Source organism: Pinus tabuliformis, chromosome 9, assembly GCF_031772625.1.
Source record: "Pinus tabuliformis cultivar Carrire ecotype Pingquan chromosome 9, CPIR1, whole genome shotgun sequence".
Lineage (NCBI taxonomy): Eukaryota > Viridiplantae > Streptophyta > Pinopsida > Pinales > Pinaceae > Pinus > Pinus tabuliformis.
Window position 1 is genome coordinate 1,763,770,419 of NC_142307.1, and position 26,072 is coordinate 1,763,796,490.

The following is a 26,072-nucleotide window of genomic DNA, read 5'->3' on the forward strand; positions in this document are numbered from 1 at the left end:
CGACGACAAAGGGGATAACACTGCAGAAATCAACGCTAATGAAATCCACACGCGAAGTAAAGGGCCTCTCCCAGATGTGACAAAGCCCTTAGACCAAACAAAGCAAGATGTTCGCCCTGTGAAAGCATCCGCTCCCAGAGTTCCTATCGAGAAGAGTAGACCTAGTGGTCAGTCCAAGAATGTCCCTGTTGCAAGTCTCACCCAGAGAAAGAAAATGCATCTCCCACTGCAATGAACGCTACCTAAGATGGTAAAATCCCATCTAAGAATGGCAGAATAGGTATGTTTACTTTGCCATATGCTATTTATAACATTGATTACAATATTGTGGATGATCTCAAGAAGTCTAGGGCTAATATCACATATTTTGACTTGTTAAAATTAACGTAGCAAAGAGATTTGCTGCTGAAAGCTATGAATGAGTGGAACTACAAAACCCCCACCACCTCCAGCGGCCAAACCGAGAAACCAGTGTCCAAACCTGTTAATACCTCCAGCTCATCTCGAATACCATCAGCTATGGAAGCCACTCTGTCTAAAATGAATCGAAAGCCCCGAGATGTTAGTGCAGCCATGATAGGGAGGAAATCAAAATCTATGACTCCACCCTTCCTTATCACATTTGAAATCTTCAACATGAATGTGCACAATTGCTTGGTAGACTCTGGTGCCTCATCCACTGTTATGCCTTATGCTGTTGCTAAGAGACTTCAGGCAATACTCGATAAAACTGAAACTCGAATTATGCAGTTGGACAGAACGAATGTGAGAGTTATTGGGGAGCTGAAAGATGTGTTGATTCGTATGGATTCCAAACCTCAATACACTCAAGTCATTGATATAGTGGTAGTGGATATACCCGAGGCTTATGGAATGCTGCTTAGTAGGGACTAGTCATCAAAGCTAAATGGATATTTCTTAATTGATTGGTCCCATATTTTGTTGCCCCAAAGGGGAAAAAGTGATATGCTGAGAGTGGATTTGGAAAGATACATGAAGTACGTGGTAACGGAACCAAACAACCCCAATGAACCTGTAATGTTCTATAACTCTATTTTTGGGAATTATAGTTTCGATGTTTATGCCATGGAAACCTGTTTCAGAGAATTCCATGCAGAAACAGTTAAGGAGGCTTTGAAAAAGACACAGTTGGAAGAAAGAATTAAACACCCCCATAATCCAACTGATGAATTACCTTGTATTATAGTAGATGATAGGACTAATTGCGTAGGAAGTAGTTCTTTTAGCATAACATTAGAGTTTATTTTCAGGACACTCCACTTTGATGACTCTAACTGTCTTGAAAGTGCAACACTGGGATCATTTTCATTGACCCACTAGGGAACCAACGTCTGATGGCCAGTCGGTTGGAATGTATGCGCACCAGTAACACAGCAGAACATGAAGGCTTACCGAAAGGTCTGAGAAGAGCCATTGAAAGGAATATAAAAAATCTCAGAGTTTTTGAGATAATGGTGGACCAGGTAAAGAAAAAGATACACTGGAGTCTGCCATACCTGGTGAGGTACCAACATGAGGTATGGAGTTTAATTGACAATTTTGATTCTTTCTATGTCACATACATACCTCGAAAGTATAACCACGATGCCGATCCAATGGCTGCTATGCCTGCGAAACTTTTGCCTAATCTTAGATTAAACAAGAATAAATTTTATGTTTAATTGATGTTCAGATCATCCGTGACTGATAACATCCCAAATTGGTAGGTGTTCGAAGGTGATAATCAAATCCTTGAGTTCCCACATTACAAAAAACACTCAGAAATGCAGGAATTAACAAAAAGGAGCATGACAAACGTATAAACATAAGTGAAGACGAGGTGATATCTTTCATTGAGAAATTTATTTACTTTTCATCTCTCATGAGTGAGCCAACAGGTAAGCACACAAATTTACAACACTCATGGCTGAGCCCATTCCAAGTTGTGGAAAAAATTGGTCATGGAACTTAAAGATTGAAAACCTTATAGGGAGAAACAAAAAAACTCCCTGTTAATGGCCAGCATCTGAAGGTTACCTCCTGAGTAGGTTAGAGTTCATTTCATTTTGCTGTTAGTTTAGTTGTATTTCTGTGCTTTCTTTTGTTTTCCGCCAAGTCTATTTTTTTGTTGTTTTGAATTACATTCCTTTTCAGCCAGCTGATTGTAGTCCTCCATTCTCATTCTACCTTTCAGATTCGCCCTCATTCACTACTCTTGTCCATTCCCTTCCTCATTAAATTGCTGATGATTCTGTTGTTCCTGAATCCATCATTTCCCCTCAAATCAAACAAATTTTCTATCAACCCATGAGAACTTGAGAATCAGTAGTGGAATGCAAATCGAAACCCCTCATGGGCATCTGTTGGGAACTATGTGAGATCTATTGATAACTTGGATATCTGAAGCATGTAGGGGCATCTTTATAAAACAAAAAAATGTGTAACTACCGCTAGACTGGAATGGAGGAACGTTGCATTTAAATAAATCCCACTCAGACCTAGCCTATACTTGCTTGTAAGGTTTACAATCATTCTCCATTGGTCCCATCCACCACACTAAATGGTCCAATACCTGTTACTCACAAGTAAACCTCCTTTCATGGGCTAAGCTCACTGTCTCATACCTTGTGGCAAATCTAATTGTGCTCTAGTCCTTGTGCCTGAAACTGGAAGGACTTATCTAAAAAGAAATGAAATGTCAAGTCCTTGTGCCAATCTGGAAGGACAGGTTGTTTGGGAAGCTAGTTAGAGTAAGGAATGTTGCTAGGCTCAGAGTGCCGATTGAAATAGCAAGCCCAACCTTGCTTAAGCAGTTTAAAAATATGGCATGATCCATGACTGCGCCCCATTCAATCAATGAAAATATAGCACTGAAATTCTCATATAAAGTGCAAGAAAAACATGTCTACATCAAGCTTGATGAGCAATAAAGAGCTGAGGTACACACCTAAACAAGTATGGACAGACCAGTGACGGCCCCAAAGGGATTTTTGAAAGCAGGAAATAGGTAAAGGAAGGTCAATAAACCCCATAATACCGCCATTGGAGAATTCCTAGCAAAATCATATCAGTAAGTAGAAGCTATTTGTCTCTATCCCTCCTGAAGCAGTTAATGTTTAAGTGGAACCCATGCTTGTCCATCTATATAGTTTGCATTTCAAGTTTATCTTAACATCCTGATGTTTTATTGATCTAAAGGTTATTTGGAAACATAGATAACTGGTTTGCCCAGTGGTTCACCATTTGTTGTGGCCACAACTACCACCCTATTAAAACATGCTCTGATAGAAAATTTTGAATGGGCCCCCTATAAGTCTAATCTATCATCTCTCTGAATGATCCTTTTCATCCCAGTGATTTTAACTCTATGAAGAGCCAAATATTCCATTCACAAATGATAAAAGCCCCTTAACAAATCCCTCACATATAACCTTGTTAAGCCCTTCATTCATATGCTCAACAGGGTTTCTCTACCTTCCAAAACCCTTCATCACATCATTGTCCCGTTATAATCCCTTTACAAAGGGAACCCTTCGCAAAATACATATATCCTCCCTCTTTTGCTTATCGCATTCAATCTGGGTGCATAATGCATGCCATAAGGCCTCGGACCTGATGGCGTTATGAACCACAATATATATATTTTCGGGTCCGAAAGCTCGTCGCATATCGCAATCAGCCTAAGTCCAAGGTTTATGTATATATGGCACACCCCTGACCTCCGGACCCGCCCACACTATGAATCACATTGTATACATTGTTGGGTTCGGCCCCCAATCGCATATCACGTATCGGCGGAGCCCGGGCCTTATACACAATATGTGCAACGATATAGCAGACCCGCTGAGCTATCAAATATGATATATATATTTTCGGGTTCGAAGCCCTATCGCATATCGCGATCGGTGGAGCGCCAGGTTTGTGCACATTGCGATATGCGATGGGCCGGACCCGGAAATATTTATAGACTCCAACAGATAACATTTGTGGTCTGGCTTGAGCGATTGAGGCAGAATTTCCTGTGTTTTCATGTGTTTTCCAAATTTTCTGAAATTTCAAAGGGATCGAGTTTTCAGTGTAAAAGGCGAGCCTGTGGAGTCGCGATAGTGTGATTGCACATCGGGGAAGTGGAAGGCATGGTACTGCAACCCGTGGAGGGGCCGATACCCAATTGTGATTTAAAAGAAGCCCTCAAAAAACTGTGTCAAGGCTATGGGTTGAGCGGGAAATTGTATGTTGACTGTGTATCAGGCATAAATCCTTTTCACACTTGTTTCGTAGTTTATAAAATGAATAAAGGCAATGTTTACATTTGATTGAACATTTATGTTTTATTGTTCACAATCATCAAGCTAATGATAGTTATCCTTGCAGGTGAGAAGTAAAGGACGCAAGAGGGGATTCGAAGAGCCATGTATGCAGAAGCGTTGTGTTTAAAGGTCTAGCCGCAAGCATTCCGGGTCGAAACCCCATGCGTTTCATGTTCATTCCAAAAGTAAAGCTATCCCAGTCTTCATTATGGGAATGCAACATATAGTCACCCTTTCTACCAACATCTGTTCACTTCCTTAGGAAATGAATCGATCTAGCTGTTATGATTTCTACGTGTCAACGGTCATGCTGATGATCCTATCTCTGTGTACTCGATTTGCAGATTGGATACAGTGGGAAGATGAAGAGGCAGGGTAGACCTAGAGTCTGTGGGCATTTGCATAAGTATTACCTTCGAAGAGGAGAAAGGGCTTTTGATTTTCGAGAAGAACAGTTTTGCTTTATTGTGAATAAGGACTATTTTGGGGGAAGAAGGAGCCTTTAGTTTCAGAATTATTTGATGGTTCTTTTATATGTTTTGGATCAGAGTGTTGTTGCTGGCATGAATGTAAATGTGATTTGTATTTATGCACATTGATGACTTATAGTTCACTATTAGTCTTGTTAAATTGAATGTGATTCAGTTTCTTGGTTAACTTGTGAATGGTCTATAATTTGAAACTAAGTTAAACATCAGTTGCAAGTTTAATTCCATAAAAGAGTGTGGATTTCTATATGAGTGATTGGATTGAAATTTAGCTTTAATACAGTCTTGTTCAGTTGTGAATTCAGTGATTGATTCATTTGGACATGAATCTATACATGATGTTTAATCTTCTTTATCACGCTCCTGCCAAACATATATATGATGCTTAAACCTTTGTATTATGCTTCTGTAGGATAGATTACGATAGCTAGGACTAGATCAAAGTAGTATAGATAGGATTTAATACATAAAGGTTATCTTGTTTTATTTTTTTGATATAATCAAAGTCTTCCTCCCGGAAGCAATCTTTCAACGTGTCTAAATAGTTTACGGGGTCCCTTAAAACCTGTCAGAGCTAGCCATTCCAAATGAAAGCAAGTCTAATTAGGGCCATGATGTTTAATCTTCTTTATCACACTCCTGCCAAACATATATATGATGCTTAAACCTTTGTATTATGCTTCTGTAGGATAGATTAGGATAGCTAGGACTAGATCAAAGTAGTGTAGATAGGATTTAATACATAAAGGTTATCTTGTTTTATTTTGTTGATATAATCAAAGTCTTCCTCCCGGAAGCAATCTTTCAACGTGTCTAAATAATTTACGGGGTCCCTTAAAACCCGTCGGAGCTAGCCATTCCAAATGAAAGCAAGTCTAATTAGGGTCTGCGATCAGGTTAGTCCCCCTTGTTTCCATGCGAATATTAGCCATGTCAACAAGAGGAAATTTATTCATTCATAATACTTGTTGTAAATGCTTCATTCTCTATGTATTCCTTTATTAATGAATTTTTTTAATAGATAAATATTTTTTCAGAAATGAATTGGAACAAGGATCGAAAATCTACTTTTAACTTTATTATTTTCCTTGTTCTCACACAATATTTCTTACCCTTCTTTGTGAATATATACAAATGTATTTTCAAATATGGTTTACAACCTAGCTTATTTTCATGCTTTATGCATACATGTTTTCCAAATGATGTCTACATGATTACTTGATTCTTTTGTATAATCCTTGGCCAGGGAGACATCTGATGCATGATTCTTGTATTTGTATTTCTACATTTGAATCCCACAAGGCCTCTTATTCAATAAGCGAAGACTATATGAAATCACAGGTTAACAAGAAAGTCTTATGTTGTTGTCATTCAACAACTATGCTAACCTTGTTTCTATTCCTGTACATGACTATTTTCGCTGTGTTTACTTTGTAGTTCTTTTCATAATATGGTGGACATTGTTAAGCTTGTGCATTGAGTATTTGTTTATATATTTGAATGTATTCATACCCATTTCTCTTAATTATGTATTTGGTTAAATGGTCCCCTTGGACCTAAGAAAATTTGATGTCAAACTCCTAGTTTTGGGGTTCCTCATCAATTTTTCCTTGGGGGGTTTGTTAAATAGGGACTACAAGGGTTCAAGAAAATGCATTGAATTTTTTCTTCAGTACTATTCTATCCGTACTAGCCCTATTTAGGCATAAATATATATTTTATTTAATTAAAACAATACCCATAAATGATTCTTCTATCTTATTAAAAAACACCCGAACATAAATAAACTTTCCAACTAAAATACAACTTTTGTCGAGAAAACATATGTTAAATATTATGCCTACACTCAACCTTATCACAAAACATATCCAAAAACAAATAAATTGGAAATATAGATTTTCCATAGGCCAAAGAAACACCAATTTATTTACTTATCTGAGTACTTGAAAATATAATAGGAGAAACCCCTCTCCACTTAACCAACGAAGTTTTATGTTGCACAATTCCCCCCGGTCCTTAAGAAAACCTTTTGTCAGGAATTTGATCAATATTGTTTATGGTTCACCTCTTCAAACCCTAGAAATGTACCACTAGTTCAAGGTTTTAATATTTTTCCTGATCCATTCTTTCTCTCCCACTAGAACTTTTGTTTTAGACTACCTTTTTCTCCCACACTTTTTTCCTTCCTTTCACCACATGACCTTTCTCTCCCATCATGATAATTCTGGTGGCTGGACTATTTTTTAAAGGTGGAGGATTTATTTTCTTAATTATGACAACTTTCACTTCAAAATTGTCCTTTCTCGAACTGCAACTGATTCAAACAACTTCTTGACAGTTGAGAGCCTGACTACTCACATGGTGGCTCCTATTATATTTCTGAATAAACAATAAGTAGAGATGATAATATTTCATTCATAACAATATATTAATATTTACATTTGTTAGTCAACTTCAGTCTTGGCCCCACAACCAACATTTCCACAATATTTACAAAAAATATAAATAATAATGTTTGCAAAAGCAATTGCACCAGGGGTATCACATTTCCCCCCTTTTGAATTAAACACCATCCTCGATGTTTCTTCTGTCGTTATCACTTTTGCAAAGTTAATGAAGTGCTTGCATTTTTCTTCCATTTCCTAGGTAGCCTCCTCAAGGCTAAAAGGATTCCATAGAATTTTAAACTAACGATGGTTTGATTATGGAGTCAAGGCCACTCCTATTTCAAATTCATATTTGATTCCAATATGTCTTCACACATGCTAAGAAGACGATTTCAATTTTCATTCATGCACCCAACAACGGTTAGAAATGTCAATATAAGAACATCATCAATAGTAATTAATAGCAATAGGTTACTTGTACACTACACAATAGATATTCCAAGTGACATGGAATCCATTAGACATGGCTTCACTATGTAATCTCAAAACATGGAAACTATCCATTCCATTTTATACCACGCACAATGATCATAATATTACTATAACTGTGTGTGTGTGGATTATTTACTTACTTTCATGGGGACTTCACTGGGGGAGAAATACCATACCACGTGCGTTCATATTGGAGGATATATATTGAGGAAAAAATGACATAATATATTTTGCATATAATAGGGGGTAAAGGTTTTTTATATTAGTAGGTATAAAAATGGAGATCAAAGTTAATGAGAAAATATAAAGGGGTATAAAAAATGTTAATGAAAAAATGGATACCTACAATATATAGTGAAATTAAGGGTTTTTAAAATTTGGAAGGCGTATTGTGTTAGTATTGATAGGGGGTTAAATAAAGTGATTTTTAAAGGTATTTTCCAATATTTAGTCAAACAAAGGGTATTTTTTAGTATGCCACAAAAAAAACATGCTATGTCAGAGGTTCATTGAGTGAATCCTGTGTGCTTTTCTATTTACGATGACTAGGCTCATCTAATGATCTGTCACATCAGGAAGCATCATTCTCTTTTTAACAGTATTAAATATACATTAGCCATGCACTATTAAAGTTTAGGAAAACTTCCTTTCTATGCAACTTTCATGGTTGTTATATCATTTCCTTTTTTTGTAAAAGTGGACTAAGTCATGTCCATTTTAATTATTCTTTCATTTTCTTCAACTCCCTTTCTGCCATTTATTTTATGCATAATTTTTTATTAGGGTTTTACATCTCAAGTTTGGTTTCTTATTTAACTCTTCTTCTAGAGCTCTTTTCCATTTTCCTTCCCTGCACTCAATAAACCATCAAGACAAAACCACAAAAGGAAAAAACAAAAGAAACCATCATAAAATACAAAAGGAAAAAACAAGAAGCGACATGACCATGCTAAAAAATGAACAAAAGTAAAAAAGAAAATTGCATCGACAAAATCATGCAAAACATTTTCCCCAAAATCACTTCCCAGAGTTTCCATCCCTCTATATATTGCATATTGTTGGTTAAAGTGTCTAGATGTTGTACACACTTTTCTTTGTGCAACAATCATGGAATCTTTCCCCCTTGCACTCATATAAATTGTCTCAACCCAAATCATGTCAGTATAATTATCTTAAAACATAATCTTTCCCTAGTATAATCTCTTAAGTTATACATATTCATCTCATGCACTTAACTAACCATTCAACAATACTTCAAATGCACCTACAATCAAAGAGTCATAATGAACTTGTTTAGAACACTTATCTGGAGAACAACTGATTGGTAGCACACTACTAACTAGTGCACTTATCATGTTGGCACAACATGCATATAAACAAGTATAGGATTCACTTGTGCCAATCTCCCAGTAGCGCCATATTTTTCATAGCCTTGTTTCCTTAATACTACATACAACAATTTTGTTGGCTTCCCAACCGGATGTGAACATGTCCCTGGTCACATGTTTACCATTATCAAATATTAGTGATCTGAGTTATGTTAGGAAAATACACTCCTTGGAGTATTTATGCATGCACATCCATTATTGTATGCACCTAGTGTCTCATTATTTGATATCGTTTTAGTGAATATGCATATTTGCATTACTTCATCTTTTACATTTTTATCATGCCTATATTGTACTTCTTCAACTTATGACATGTTTTCAAATCTTTTAAAGAAAATAAATTAAACTAGAAAAAATAAGGGTAGAAGATTTCCCCCTCGTAGTTATGGCTACATAATTTAGCCATAAACTTTTGCAATTCTATTGGGCTACTATAGGGAATCTAGTCAACATCCTCACTAATTATCTTGTCACATAAACTCAAATCAAACTTTAAGGAATTAATTTCAACCAATCAAAACTTGTCATTTTTATTTCAAAAAAACTTAATTTTTTTGTTGTTGTGAAGATATTATAAAACTTGAATCCCTCTACCAATTTTCCACATTAGGGAGAAAGTTTAGGTGACTTAGCTAGAAGGCTTAAGATTTAAAGGGTTTGTTCCTAGGGATGCCCAACCAATTGTAGATAGTTGTCTAAGCCAATGGTGAGAACCATGACTTGGAAAGATGATGGCTTCAAAATTTGTGTTGAAAATTAAGAGAGATTTTGCTATAAGAAATTTGTCAAGCCTTAAAGTGATTTATGAGTTACCCCATATTTTGTTGTTCCAAGTATGTATAGCATTTTGGGTTCCAAGATTAGCTAGTTTGCATTTGCTGATGAAGTCATTAAAAATTAAACTTTATGCATCTTCTTTTTGAATCCCTCCCTTTTTTATTTTAGGTTTTTATCATATTGAAGTCTTCCCCTAGGATCCAGAGATTACCCCTATGATTTGATGCACCATTTGGACCATATATATTGGATATTAAGAATTGAGTGTCAGAACCAATGGGTTGGAAGATGGTAGTAAGGATTCTTGGAAGAAAGGAGTTTTTGAGGGTGACGATTGAGGGGTTATGTATGATAGCAAAGCTTCATGAGGCACTAAAACAATTATGGGATATGTTTTCACTATCTCAACAAATAATCTTAAGAAATTTGTGAAGATTTTTTGTGGAGCATTTGATTTCCTGGATCATGAGGATGTTGGAATGTTCTTGCTTGATTTTATGTTTCAATAATTTGTTCTTGGATTTACCATTAAGACACCAAATGTTCCAAGTGATGAATTTCTTTGAGAATAATGGAAGGAGGGTTGGAAAATAATATCCATGGTTGCTACCCATATGGAATTGACTAAGAAGTCACCTAGAGCTAGTAGGATTTTACTATTTATTTTTCTTCCTTTTTTGTTCCTTTATAATTTTCCCTTGGTACCTAGGGGAATTTCATTTTTTTTCCATGAGACGAAAAAGCGTGATGAAGGGGAGTAATGTCACCTGATTCATGAGTGCGACGAAGAAGTGATTCTTTCTATTTTAATGTAGGCTTTGGCTATGAGTTTCACTTTTTCCTCCAAGATTGTTGTTAGGTCCTTATTGTGTCATTATTTAACTAGTGACTACAAATCTATATCCTACAACTCCATGACTTTAACATCTTCACCATAAAATTGATCTAGGATAGTTTCTTCCATTTCTAGATATTTTATATGATTCTAGTTAATGCAATGGATGTGTTTGCTACCTGTGTTTTGGTGGGGGTTTACTAGTCTACCCCGTATCTCTCTCTTATTATTGTTTTGTCTTTTGCAATGGTTCATGTTCGTAGAGCTATTGTAGAAATGCAAGCCGATTGTGCTCTTCCACATTTTTGGAGGACAGAGTGGCCATTGTATTCTTGACTATTTATTTCCTGCAAATTTGGTGTACACTTCCTAATCTTGATTCGGGGTTGTCGTTTCACTACTTTGAGTGTGATTTTCTAGACAATCTCGAAAAAAATTACCATATTCATGACATATGTGGCAACAAAATATGATTTGTTCATAATCGATTGGTTGCTCCCATATTTTGTACTTGATGCTCAAGAATATGCTAGCTAAGGGTGATTGCAAGAGATCTAGATAGGCATAAAGGTGCACATAGGAGGTATATCAGTCATGTTTTGGTGGTGTTAGATATCATCATAAATGTTCCTATCACATTTCTCATGCCAGCTAGGATGTCGTAGTCCCAGTACTCTTTGGGTAGAGAATAGATTCATATCCAAAATAGTGCAAAGGAGAAATCCTCTTTCTTGGGGTTGAACTTTTGAATTGAGGGTTTCATGAATAAACCTTCTAAATTCATGAAATACAGGCCTCCCTATAAGATTATGGCCTTGTTGTTTATGTTATTGAATATTGTAGTGAAAAACCCTTTTGAGCCTAGTTTAAGTTCTGGATCCCCTTTGAGCATCCAATTTTTTCTGATCCAACATATCAAGCTATCAACATCCTTTCTGATGGGAAAATTTTGATAAATTTTCACGTGATGGCATATCGTCGCCACATATGTTCTATTTTCACTCCTATTTTCTTTTGAGGAATCTCCAATAGGGGAGTGTTTTTTGTTTGCGATAACCACAAGGCTGCTCCATTTGTGGTAGAGGTTGTTTGATTCTTAGGAGTTGGTGAGTGCCAGTGTTGCAGCAAGGATGCTGCAACTTCTGGGCTTCCAACTTTACTTTTATTAACCCGGTAGTTCGTAACAAACTTGGAAGCGTCGATGCTGTATGCACAAGTACTAGTTCTCATTGTAGGTTGTCACTTGGTCAGCCGATGCAAGATCACTAGGAGCTCAAGCCAACTTCTATAGATTTCAGAAGAAGCTCTATGTGTGATGAAAGGAAAGAAATATTACTCTACAGATGTTATTCTAACTGCAAAAAGGAGAAAGACTTGAATGTAAAGCAAAACCTAGTAAAGCCTAATTAACAAGCCAATTCTACTTCTGCCAAAAACACTATGAAAATCATGGAAGAAATGCCATTACCTACTCAAGGAAGCAAACAACATCTAACCATGCTATTTCTGGAAGTAAATAAGCAGAAAAAAATATTTTTGGATTTTTATGTGTTTTTATGTGAATTCAATCATGCATCTAATTTATTGTGTGTGAGTGTGGCAGTGAACAAGTGGTGTTAGAGGGCGGTTTTGGAACTTGGGAGGATGTAGGATGGTGTGGATGGGTCCTAGGAGGTCTTAGGTGGCCTTCTAAAGGCTTTTACCACACTCGGCCTTCAAAAGAAAGCCTACAGGAAAAACTATGGGAGGACATAGGGAAACTATAGGAGGAAAACAGGAAAAATACAGGAGGCCTACAAGAGGAGGCCGAGAGCAATTTTCACTGCTTTGAAGGTGTGAGAGTGGGTGGAAAAGGTGGATGAAGGTTGGGATGAGGTGTTAGGGCCCTTAAGGTCTACCATGAACCACCAGGAGAGAGAAAGATGATTGGGATTGCTCAAGGAGAGAGGAAGAAGTTCTATGGAAAATAAAGGAAACTAGGGGAGAATTGAGGTGAGGTTTGGTAGAACTATAGGGCATGGATTAGATGGAGGGTGTGATTGCTGGTAAGTTGGCCTACTACTGGAAGAGATCTGCTGCATAGAAACTGACAGTCAACCAAGAAAATCAAGCAACAAAGGAAATGAGTGCATCCTAGGAAAAACAGAGTTTTGCATAAAAATGGTCTAAACTATGATGTATGAAAGGAAATGCTGAGAAATGTTGCAAGAAAGGAAAGCACAAAAGAGGACTATTGCAAATCAGGAAGTGAACATGATAAAGGATATCTAAAGCAAAGAAAAACCGGACTATCAATCTACTAGAGCGTTGAAAACACTAGAAGTCCTATGAATGAGGAAAATATGTGTTTTTGGGGCAGCAAGAGAGTCTTTGCCCCAAATCATGGTCCCAGAGGGAGGAAGAGAGGCCAAGGCACTATTGCCAGCCTTTTGAATCTTTTCTGATCACTACTTAACCTACTACAGAAAGTACCAATGGAAGCAAAATACTAAATCAACAAAAGCAACCTATTCTTAACCATAAGGAAAATACTTCTAACAACAAATTAATCTACAAACTGAAATAAAGCATACAAATACAAGTAAAGAGAAGCTTGGCTGCTTGGATTGGACCCTAACCCAAGAGCTTCCGCCCTCTAAGGTATCTCAGTACTAGCTCAAAAAGGATTCCGTATTCATTATAAAAGAAAATAGCATGATTACATGAAACTGTCACAAAATAATAAGCTCGAAATTTGAGTAGAGTTTACACAAGCAAAAAAAATCCGACCCTAGTGAGGCCCTAGGCCTCTCTACTTATACATCTGAAACTACCAACATCTTCCTTAAAATCAGGGAGGCTTGGCTTCCAAAACTCGAGATAACTCTCAATCATCTTGCACTTACTCGGCTGCCTTCTAGTGCATGATTCGGTTGCTTGTACTCCGAGTTGAATGAAGGGGAATTCGAACTGAGGATTAATAAATGAGGGGGATTCCCTCCTATAAGTCTTCTTCTCTGTCTACTTCGAATTATTTCTGCAGTTTGGCCACTAGATCCTTAACTTTCACCTCGAAATCCATCAATAATCTGCATTAAATACATGTTAGACCACATGGCATGATAACTAACTCAACTCACCCTATAAGCATAAACATAATCAAAAAATCATACAATAAGCTAAGAGAATGGTTGATTTGACTAGGTTAGGAGGTAAAATGAGCCCATACAATTACCCATTTATGAGGCTCATTATAATATATATATATATATATATATTTAAATATTTCATTATACTGTTAATTTCCAATTAAATCTAGGTATCTAATAGCTTAATTATATTCTATTGTCATAATCTAACCTTTACTCTATAATCAGATCACATAACTTCTTTTTCTTCATAAAAATATTCATAAATATTACTTTGATCTTCAATATTTTCGAGTTTTTTATTTTTATTTTTTTTCCCAAAAATATTTCATCGCATTTCGAGAGGAAGGACCCAATCATTCGATAAGTTGGTCATCTGGGCCGTCATATTTTAGTTTTGTCATGATATTATCTATATATTTTCCAATTTGAATTTATACATAACTAGCATTTGCACCAAATGTTGCAAAGGAAACGCCGTAAGGCATAAATTGAGGAACAATTCTGACATGGGAATGGGAAAATGTACATAAGATGCAGATATGTAGCATAAATGAGATTCTAAAGATGTATAAATTGAAGTTTATTTAGGGTGCTTAAGTCTATATTTTTTTTTAATTATTGAGTTAATATTGCATATAAATCTCATAAAATTCAACCAACTTATAATTGAGGGCTCTGATCTCTAAGTTTGACTTTGGGTCATTAACATGGTAATGCACTGTCTCAACCACTAAACCACATAACAACAAACAAAATACTACAAAATGTTACGATCATTACTATAGTAAACCCAATGACTCTACACACAATAATTTATTCTTTACTCAAAGAGAATATTGCTTAACGATATCCACAAAAATATTGCAAGGTGGAAAGCATTATGCAGAACAGAATCTCTGTTATTATAACTTGTAAGTTGTAGCATTGTTCCAACCAATAAAACTATCTTCACATTTTGGAAGATCAAATGGAAATAAGTTTTGAAGAATTCAATAAAAAATGTCCAAGATCATTGGATCACATGATTAATGGTACCCTGTCCTATGAATCTAATATTTTTATGCACTTACAATTAAGGGAGAAAACAAGGTCTAAACAATGTATACCACAGGGACCAATAAATAGTATATTTGCTAATCCTTGATAGGATCAGAGAAAACAACATTACTTCTCCTTAAATCCTTCACAATCAAATTATATAATTGTTGTACAACACAAGGCCCATGCTGTTGTTAATAGTTCTGATTGAGAATGCGACCAGATTCCTTCAATCTCATACAGTGATTAATGCACCAATTATACAATTGTTGTACAACACAAGACTCATGTTGTTGTCAATCAAGCAATAGTTTTGATCGAGAATGCGCCAGATTCCTTCAATCTCATATAGTGATTAATGCATCAAACACAGATGTACTAGTTGCAACGACTTTTATATCATTTTGCTGATGTTGTCATGTCAAAATCAATGTGATACAATTAAGTCACCTTTAAGAAGAACCTCATTGAAATTTCTATACAAGGATGTCTGTCTTATCATTACTCATTCTAATTTCACCTCTTTTATTGTCATACTTCACGAATTAGCCCCCAAATGCTTGCTTCATCCACAGACCAGTGAATTACCTTCTATAAATATTTTGTTTGAGCATTGGAACTCAATAACATTTACAAAATTATAAAAAGTTTATCTCCAATCAATTTCTTTTCTTTTCTTTTTCTTTTTCTGATTTCCACTTATTATTGTTATATAAAAATCTAAACTCATTTTATAATACTTTAAAAATAGAAATTTTCAGATATTATAATCCCTAAATCCTATCTTCCCATTCTTAATGACTTTTGCAATTGGAAATAGGGCTTTGCAATTAGGTTCCCTCTGCATTAAACTCTGCAACTGACCCACCACGGTTAGTGTTGGAGTCCTTGGAGGAGTTTTATTCTCTTGAACAAAAGTTAAGTGACAAGAAAGAGTCTGGGCTCCCGGCTCTACGCCGGGCCTGTACATTATCACTGGAATCTCTTGTACCTGTTTTGGCAGATCCTATTTTGGGTGTTGAACATCCAGTTCTGCCCTTAAATATAAAGGAGCAAGCCAAAAGTATTGCACATGAATGGAAGTCAAAGATAAACCTTGAAGGAGATGTTGTCAATGCCAATTCGTTGGAGGCCCAGGCCTTCTTGCAACTTCTAGCTACTTTTGGAATTGCGTCAGAGTTTGATAAAGATGACTTATGCAAGCTTGTTCTTGCATTTGCACGGTGCAGGCAGACACCTGAACTCTGTCGTTCCCTTGGACTTGAATCAAAAATGCCAGCTTGGTTGGCTGGTGTTCTGTAATGTTAGCCTCAGTGGCTAGGCTGGCAAAATTTCCATCCAGCTTGGTAGATAGGCTTTTTGTTGTTTTTCTGGCATTCATGGCTAGCTTGGTTTTTTTGAGGGACTGGTGGATTTTATCAGTATACTTGGTTGTGGCTGATTGAGTTGAAGATAAAGTTTGGTAATCTTGGCTGTAGTAAACCTTCCCAACGTTTTTTGTTTAGTCCAGTGAACGGGTTTCTAAGTTGACGGGGTTGGTATTCTTTTCTTTAGATCTCAACATTTCATATGCAAGGCAGATACTGAGTGGCCTCTACTAGGTAGACATCTTTTTATGAGGTAGAAAGTTGTATGTAAGTTATTTTTTTGATATTAATAAAGGCACCTGAAGATGATCAGCTATGGTAAAGTGTCATAAGGCCTTTCATGAGTGGGGAATTGTTTACTTATGAAAATGGTCTCAAGCTGGCATAGCTATTATCTTTATTGACAAATCCGTTGAAGTTGTCTGTATTGTTTTTTCTTTCACAGTAAACTGTCTTTTGGTATTTCAAATGTTTGTGACATATTCAGATTAACTGAAAATTTTGTGAAAATTTCATGCAGATGTTGTAGAAACCCTGGTCAATAGTGGAAAACAAATTGAGGCAGTCAACTTTGCTCATGCATTTGGGCTAACAGAGAAGTTTGCACCTGTTCCTTTGTTGAAAACAAATTGAGGCAGCCAACTTTGCTCATGCGTTTGGGCTGACAGAGAAGTTTGCACCTGTTCCTTTGTTGAAGGAATATCTGAAAGATGCTAAGAAAGCTTCTCAGGCAAGTTTAAAAAGCGGGAATAACTCTACTGTTGCACAAGTATGATTGTATTATTGTTATACAAAATGTCTTGTTATGTGATGATCATTTTGGCTTAGTATTGTTGGTTATATCGGAAGTTTCTTTTTTGACCAATATTTTTATTTGCTGCTACAGATTGAAGTAAATACAAAAGAGCTTTCTGCTTACAGAGCTGTTATAAAAGTGCATTAAGGAGCACAAACTTGAATCACAGTTCTCACCAGATCCTCTTCAAAAGCGTGTAGCTCAGTTAGAGAAAGCTAAGGCTGACAGAAAAAGGTTTGCAGGTGCTGTTAAGTCTCAACCTAAGCGTCCTCGTGCCAATGGAGGAAATGCTGGTGTATATATGCCTCCATTAAGTGCAGATGAAAGAACTCCGACTCTTTATGCTTCTTCCAATGGTGCAGACAGAAGCTTTTATAGGTCTTTGGATAGAGTACAATATTCTGATGCAGCTCCAGGTGTTACATCCTACAACCTACAGGGCCAAAATGCATATGATAGATCAAACCAAGGATTATATGGAGCAGGCTATGGTGTTGGAAATAGGACTCCAGTCTCGCTCTCAAGGCCATATATGTATCCATCAGATAACATGGGGCCTTCGTTGTTGGGTTCCGATTCTTACAATTCCTCTACTAATTACAACAACCATCACTTTGGCAGTAGACTACCTGCCCCTCCTCCAACTTACCAGTCTTCTTTTATACATTAGGTAGGTACGGTGCTTATCTTACCGTGGTCAAGCAAGTTCTGATCTTATCAGGCCCCATAAAACCTTTCATATTGGATGTGGCTGGTAGTAAGCACTTAGCTTTGAAGAGGTTTTTTGACTTTGTTTCTATAAATCTAAAAGATTGGCAAAGTTCATTTGGCAACTTTTCACAATTTTCAGTGGTGTTTTCTTCTATTAAGGAATCTTCTATTAAGGAATTTTATTTTTGTATGGTATTGAGTGCTTCATCACTTTCCCAGGTTACTATATACTGTAGTGTTTACAGTTCAAAGATGATTCTATGCATAATTTTGGTATTTTTTTATTTGTTTGACAAATCAGAGAGGATCAATCTGTCTCTTTGTGGAAGATTAAAATTTGGTGAATAATATATCATTTGTGATCTTGTTCAGAGCTCATAACCCAATACTTTTAATTGCATTGTATGCCGAGGGCTGGTCTTGTGCTGAATATGATTTAATTGTCCACTTGCACGTTACCTCATTGGTACCTGTTTACTCTACGCCTATGAAGCGAATCAGATTTTATTTTGATTAGTCCAATTGTAAGGCTATTTTTGAAACTGGACCCTGCCCCTCTTAAGCTGCTGCATGATTTAAATCCCCCTTTTTGAGCAGAAATGATTTGTAGTGCTAGTGGTATAGTTGTTATACCCTGCATTAATATTTTTGTGTTCTCTGTAACGAGGACAAAGCACATTGGAGTTATATGTCCCATCTAGAACTAGCAATTGTCTCAAAAGGTACAAAGAGAGGCCGATAGGATTATTAAATTAGAATTGTTGAATTTCTCTAGAAGAGATGTTGGTTCAAGCCTACAAGGAGCAAAGAGATTTGATGTTTGGAGTTCTATGCTTTTTAGACACCATATTTCTTTAAATACAACTTAATTTTAGAAAAAGTTCAACCGCAATGCAGTTCTGCCATGCAAACATACACTTAAATCGCTATTGGGCTTGTGATATTGACAAATTCAAAGTAAACTGGTATACAAGAGAATGTACCAAGCTAAACCATAAGTTACACATCTTCAGACCTAAAAAATTACATAACAATGGTTTTGCATATCAATAGCGATATCATAATTGCTTCTCCTTCCACATACATACAATTGCTCCAAAGTCAAGGACAAGAAAATTTTTCAGCTCTAGTGAGCACCAGTGGGTCACCAAAACGAGTGACCACCAATGGCTTTCACATTTATACAAGGAATTGGCAAGGGACTTTACATGGACTCCACTCAACTTCATACACAGCTTCAGCCAATATGGAGAGTGATTGAAATTGAGCATAGCTAAGTAGTGGCATTGTCTCACAGTAATACACCAAGTATAAAATATTTAAGCTTTTACAGAAGCAAGGAGTAAGAAAAATTATGAAGCTCAGAGAAGTAGATTTAAATCAATCAAAGCTTGTTGAACGGCTATAATGTCCATGGAAATAATCTTCCAAATTTTCTGCTCTCATGTACAAGATTTACACTTTGATCTGGACAACTGTTTGATACCAAATCATCATCAACTCCAAGCATTGCAAGTGATAGATGAGTTTGGATGTCACAAATCCCAGAGTTTTCTCCAGATTCATCCTCAATCAATTCATCTAATTCCATGGACATTGTCAATTACCTCTTGGTCCAATAAGGTAGGTCATCTCCTTCTCCTCGTAGTAATTTCAAAGTCTGCAATAATAAGTTACAGACAAATAATGACGAAGAATAAGTTCACATTCTTACATTAACATTTATCGATTGTTTGAAATTTCACAAAGTCAGTTTAATGCAAAGGTAAGCCACTTTATTTGGGGAAACCAAAGCTTTCAATTCAAATCTTGCAATCCAAATTTCAGCTAGGATAGTGATTCTCAAGAAAGCTATATACTCTCTTGATATTGGAGCGAAAGCAGATATGCTGGCTCTTCTTGCCTATTCAGGGAGGGGTAATTTGCATACTGAAGCTTTGGTTTGAGATATGATGTAATCTCTTTTGCTAATATTAAAAGAATATTATATTTCATTAATGGAAAAATAGATTATTGGCAATTGAGGCTTTGAATATTTTGCCATAATCCACCATCAGCATTTAGGGCTAACCTGTTTAAGGGTGATGATTTTACAAATTGAACTACTAAACAAATGTTTAGATTACAACCCTAAACACTAGGTCTAAACACCCTTTACTCTACGTCAGAAGGATATCAACTCGATATTTCATGTGCCATTCTTCGTTATGGGAAAAAACAATTCTAGCACTAACTCCTCACAGGAAAGGAAATGTCTTCAAGCAACTAAATTTGACATAAGATCAGAAACTGAAACATATATATGCAACTAATGAGAATAAGAGTAATTACTCTATTCATTCGAGGTCGAAACTAAGCTGCCTGTCTCAGACAACATGCTGCACCAATGACGATTCTCTTCATCTTCCTCATGTCATAAGCATCTTCCAAAAGTGGATCTGCAAGTTCTTTTACAGAGCCAGCTGCCAGTATTGGCCTTGCCTAAATTTTGAAATTTACAAGAGATTAAGATTCTGAACCAAGAAAAAGAAACCAAAAGAATACAAAATTATCAAATACAAAACAAGCAGCCTTGCCTAAATTTTGAAATTCACAAGAGATTAAGATTCTGAACCAAGACAAAGAAACCAAAAGAATCCAAAATTATCAAATACATAACAAGCAAGGACACTAGAGCCCTACCCACATAACCAAGCTTTCTTGGCCTTTAGGATTCTTGTCATTGATTGGTTTTCTTCCAGTTATTAGCTCTAGAAGAACTACTCCAAAGGAATACACGTCCATCTTCTCATTAACCTTGCCATACATGAAATATTTTGGAGCCAGATACCTGAAATATGATAGCAGCTAGTTTTATGAAGGCTTGATTATAAATGACATTTATTTTCCTAAGGAAAGAGCTGGTGTAAAGAAAGAAATGGATATTTACCCAAATGTACCTACAACATCACTATCTATTATTGTTTCTCACCCCCTCGAGAATAGATTCACTAATGGATTCCCACAGTTTGAAATAGAATCCAAGGCATCAAAAGGTAAACCTAGGATACCCACTTATTCAAGACATGTTCTCTAGAGACTGTCACTTTGCATTTAAGTAATTTCATTCATCCTCTTATGCAGATCTCAACAAGTTTCCTTCAACCGATCATCTTGGGTACCTACTTGAGGTATTGGAGAATAACGAAGATGAGCCTAAGCGGGACAATGATGATCAAGAAAGGTAGAGACCCTCATCCACAGTCTGCAGTTCTGTGAAATAAAGAACATGACAAAGATTTTACTTAGAAAACAAGCTGTCAATAATGGGTTCCTGGAAGTAGTTGAATAGAAGCTACTTTGTTTTGTTTTGGTGATTATTATAAAAAGGTAATGATCAGTGAGTTTCTTTCCTTGCAACAGCTATGGACATAACCTTCCAGAGAGTCCATTTTCAAATCTTAATGGATCCAATGATATTAAAATAATATTATATACTACAGAGAAAACAATGGGGAACATACCCACTATTTCCAAAGTTTTAACACAAGCATCATCAACATCTGCTATCGATAAGGAACTTACTTGTTCTATATGCCTGGGTACTTAGAATAATTGTTTGTTTTACATTGTTATTTCAATGATTTATCTGTATTCTAACAACAGACAACAAAATCTGAAACTTCTACCCATAAATCTTTGTGCAGATGTCGTTGTGGAGCCGAAGCAATTAGCGTGTAGCCACTTATTTTGTTTCAAATGTGTGCCAAAGGTGAGATAAACCAACCACTCATTTTCATTATTAAATCAATATATTTTTGAAAGAACATATATAACTGATTCAGGCTACCATTTCTGTGAATTCTATTGGTGCAGGTAATTAAATTGTCTGAGGAGTGCCCCGAGATACATCAAGGATTTTATCAGTATACTTGGTTGTGGCATCCATCAGTATACTTGTTTGCTACCACTTAAATACTTTATTTACAAGTCTTTTTTTATTTTTGAGATAAAAGGGAGGGAATTCAGAGTGATGCTCCTATTAAAATTTTTGACTCTGATCGACCTATTATGGCCATTAAATTCTGACTCCCATGGACCGACGGATATTATTATTTTTTCTCTGTATAAATAGGTCAATCTCAAATTTCAGGAGAATGACTTGGAGTCAATTAGAGATTCGCATGTTTTAGTACGTGAAAAATTTCCTCATGGTTTCAGAACCGTAACTGACCTAGCCTCGAAATGTGCTGCATTTGAGAGATCTGAACGCCCATCCATGAACCTAAGTTGCTCGTTCTGTTGAAATTTGAGTTGAGTTGAGTTAGGTTGGGTTGAAAATATGTGGTTAACATTTTTTACGATAGTGGATTGTTAATTTGCTGTAGTGATTTAGATTAAGTTGAGGATAGAATTTTTTTAATATTACTATATTATTAAAAATATATCTGATCTGTAAAATTAACATAGATTTATTTTAAGTACGGATCTAACCTAAGTCAAGAAAAATCAAATTGTATAGATCCATTTTAAGTACGCGATCTAACGAGAAAGATCAATTTTTTTCACTGGAAAAGGATCTCAAATTTTTTCACCTGCAAACTTCTTTAGAGTGAAAAATAGAACGTGTTGATTTTCATAATTTAAATTGTATCTTTGAATGTCAAAAAAAGTATATATAAAATGAAATAAATATTTTAACCATAAAAATTTATAAAAAAGTTAAATGATATATAATATATATGTAATTGAAATTAAAATATTTTACATTTTATCATCAAAATTAAAACGTTGCAGCAGTCCATTTATCGTTCAATATATCATTTTAAACCCTTTTGGGCATTTATTTTTGATTTGTACAGATGGCGTTTCACATAGATTGTGAACATTGGTCCTCAAAGATCTGACACAATTGCATTTTTGTGGTCATGATTTGTGACCATCTCTAGAAAAGACAATCTCACAAATCCTTACTAGATATTTTGGAATACATTTCACAATAGTTTGGTAACGGTTACTAAAATCTTACCCTCCATGGACACACATTCCACTGGCCACAAGTGCTTCAGTATTTCCATCGAGAGTAAAATTTAACTCATTCATACAAAATCTTATTGGGGATGGATATGTCAAGCTGTTAATTTCCTGATATATGGATAACTTTCCAATCTGTTCTCTAGAGACTGTCACTTTGCATTTAAGTAATTTCATTCATCCTCTTATGCAGATCTCAACAAGTTTCCTTCAACCAATCATCTTGGGTACCTGCTTGAGGTACTGGAGAATAACGAAGATAAGCCTAAGCGGGACAATGATGATCAAGAAAAGTAGAGACCATCATCCACAGTCTGCAGTTCTGTAAAATAAAGAACATGACAAAGATTTACTTAGAAAACAAGCTGTCAATAATGGGTTCCTGGAAGTAGTTGAATAGAAGCTACTTTGCTTTGTTTTGGTGATTATTATAAAAAGGTAATGATCAATGAGTTTCTTTCCTTGCAACAGCTATGGACATAACCTTCCAGAGAGTCCATTTTCAAATCTTAATGGATCCAATGGTATTAAAACAGTATTATATACTACAGAGAAAACAATGGGGAACATGCCCACTATTTCCAAAGTTTTAACACAAGCATCATCAAAATCTGCTATCGATAAGGAACTTACTTGTTCTATATTCCTGGGTACTTAGAATATTCGTTTTTTTTACATTGTTATTTCAATGATTTATCTGTATTCTAACAACAGACAACAAAATATGAAACTTCTACCCATAAATCTATGTGCAGATGCCGTTGTGGAGCCGAAGCAATTACCATGTAGCCACTTATTTTGTTTCAAATGTGTGCCAAAGGTGAGATAAACCAAGCACTCATTTGCATTATTAAATCCATATATTTTTGAAAGAACATATATAACTGATTCAGACTGCCATTTCTGTGAATTCTGTTGGTGGAGGTAATTAAATTGTCTGAGGAGTGCCCTATCTGTGTGCAACACAAGGGCAACCAGGGTTTTAAACTTTCTGCAAGGAGAGATTTACAATTTGATTATTACCCTTGGGAAAGAGAGCCAGTCCCACACCAAATGTGTCGTAGTTATACAAAATATACATCATGATACTCAGCTTGGTCCATTTCTCAGATGGCACCGGGTCTAAAATATAAAACAATTTGAAAATGGTGCAAATGCAATCCTTTGTACGTATATGAAGATACAGATAATGTACACAGTGCCCCGAGATACATCAAGGATTTTATCAGTATACTTGGTTGTGGCATCTATCACCTTTAATACCCTTCCAAGGCCCTATTACCGATTACATTATGGTGCCCATTCTCAAGCTGTCAAATGAATGAAATAGTAAAAACCTACTGGTTGAAATTGTTCCATGCTTGCAGGCTGACTATTTTGTCAGTTTACTCTTCATTCTTAGCACTTGTGTTGATGCATAACAGATTTCACTCAGATAGGAATCCAAAGTTGACAAACAATTTCTCGTGGCTCTCAATTAAGAGTGGAGATACTCACAGGGAACAGTAATCCGGGAGCCTATAAACATGGCGCTGAAGCATTATACTCAATAAGCACTCTGTTTCGTCTGGGAAGCAATCATACAGGAGAAGGCGCCCTGGAAATATTATGAACACTATCAATTTCATCAAAATTATAACTAAATGAAATTCACCAAAATTCTAACGTGAGGAAAAAGATAAGATTTGATAATTTTATTAATCTGAAACCAATGAACATAAAAGCAGGTAAATCGGACTTTAAAAGCACATCAGTATAAAAACAAGTAGGATGCCAAAGCAGATCCTATACCTAGGCTATCAAACCCAAAAAAACAAAATAAGTATGTAGAAGAAAGAGGCACAAAAATGTGGCATCAAAACAAATGTATTCTAGACACAGATGAACAGAACTTACCGCAACCAATAACAGCCGCAAGCTGAAGGGTAGGTGTTGGAGCATACAGGAAGGGGGAAATAAAATGGAACACAGTTTGTAAACGAATAGTTGAATGGTGGATAAAGATCAAATCCATCAGACATGCTAGCACGTATTCACGCATGGAACTATCCTCATGATAGAGTGCCGTCTCAAATATAGGTAGAAGCCTGAAAAAAATGAGTCTGGAATTGAAGCAGCATGAGCATGCCAATTTAATGCCAACAACCTGGTCTCTGAATCTTTAGATTGCAATCCATTTCCAAGATAAATTGCTAGTCTAGACTTCATCAAAGCTTCCTCCTCCTCCTTTGCCTCTTTCTCCAGCACATACTAAAAATAACCAAAATGAAATAACCATTAACTTCTGAACATAAACGTTAAACGCTAAACCCTAAACCCCCATTTTTAATAATAAATCCTAAACGTTAAAACTCGGCTACCTTTGAATTATAAAATCTAAAACCTGCACTCTAGAACAGAGCCGTTTGTTGTTGGCGTTCTCAAGTCTAAACCCTAGACTCCTAAGTCAGATATGCAGTTTAAAATACATCATTTATACTCTAAACACAATGTTAATGGATCCTTAAAACCGAAATCATGAACCCCAACCTATCGTTGCAGTTTAAATTCTAAGATATGAATCACGAACCTGGTCGATCTCTACTGAACTTTAAAATTCAATCCTGAACCTTAAATGAGGTAAATTAAATACCTCTAAAAGACGATCTTGATCGAAAATGGAGCTACAAATCTTCTCCTCCACAACATAAAGCATCTTCTCATTCGAGGATTTGCCAAACCCTAATTCGAACATTGCTTCCCTGAGGGCATGAAAACTGAAATCTACAATGCATTTGGCGTAATCCACCAAACTCTGGGCCTCGACAACGGAATTGGCGTTAAGGGCTCGGCGGAGCAGCTGAGAGCAAAGTTGTTTGCGGGTACTGAATGGCAAAACAAAACCCTCAGATTTGAGGGAATCCAAAATTCCGCTCAGGGCCCGCAGATCTTTGCACTCGGACAGAAAATTGAAGCGGTCTATCCGCACTGAATTGGGATTTTCAAACTGAGCAGGCAGCCAGGAAATTTGTCTACAGATAACTATAGAAAATTCAGAAGATGCCAAGGAAATCGAAACTCCAGCGAAGCCATCACTACTGTCTGCGAAGGGTTTCGAGCGGGTAATCTCTCCAGCATGAGATAAACAGGGAGTTCAACCAGCGCTGATTAAAATTCCAACTATAATGATCTGATCCAACGGCACAATCTCTTTTAATCGTCTAACACATCAGATCAATGGTCGAAAATAGGACACGGTGGCATATAAGGGAGTTCTTCCCAGAGGGAAACGCCTTACGGCATAATTATACAGTGGCATATGCTTATCAACCCCTTGGTTTGTTGATGCATAACCTATTA

The 26,072-nt window shown here is 36.2% G+C and overlaps 1 protein-coding gene across 1 annotated transcript; it reads left to right on the forward strand.

Moving 5' to 3' along the window:
• Positions 1 to 684: 684 nt before the first annotated feature.
• Positions 685 to 17,679, forward strand: LOC149155837 (FRIGIDA-like protein 3). The gene is made up of 5 exons (XM_089444545.1): positions 685 to 846; positions 15,681 to 16,137; positions 16,734 to 16,822; positions 16,911 to 16,982; positions 17,179 to 17,679. The coding sequence occupies exons 1-5, from the start codon at positions 685 to 687 to the stop codon at positions 17,677 to 17,679; spliced, it is 1,281 nt and encodes a 426-aa protein (XP_089300671.1).
• The last annotated feature ends 8,393 nt before the right edge of the window (positions 17,680 to 26,072 follow it).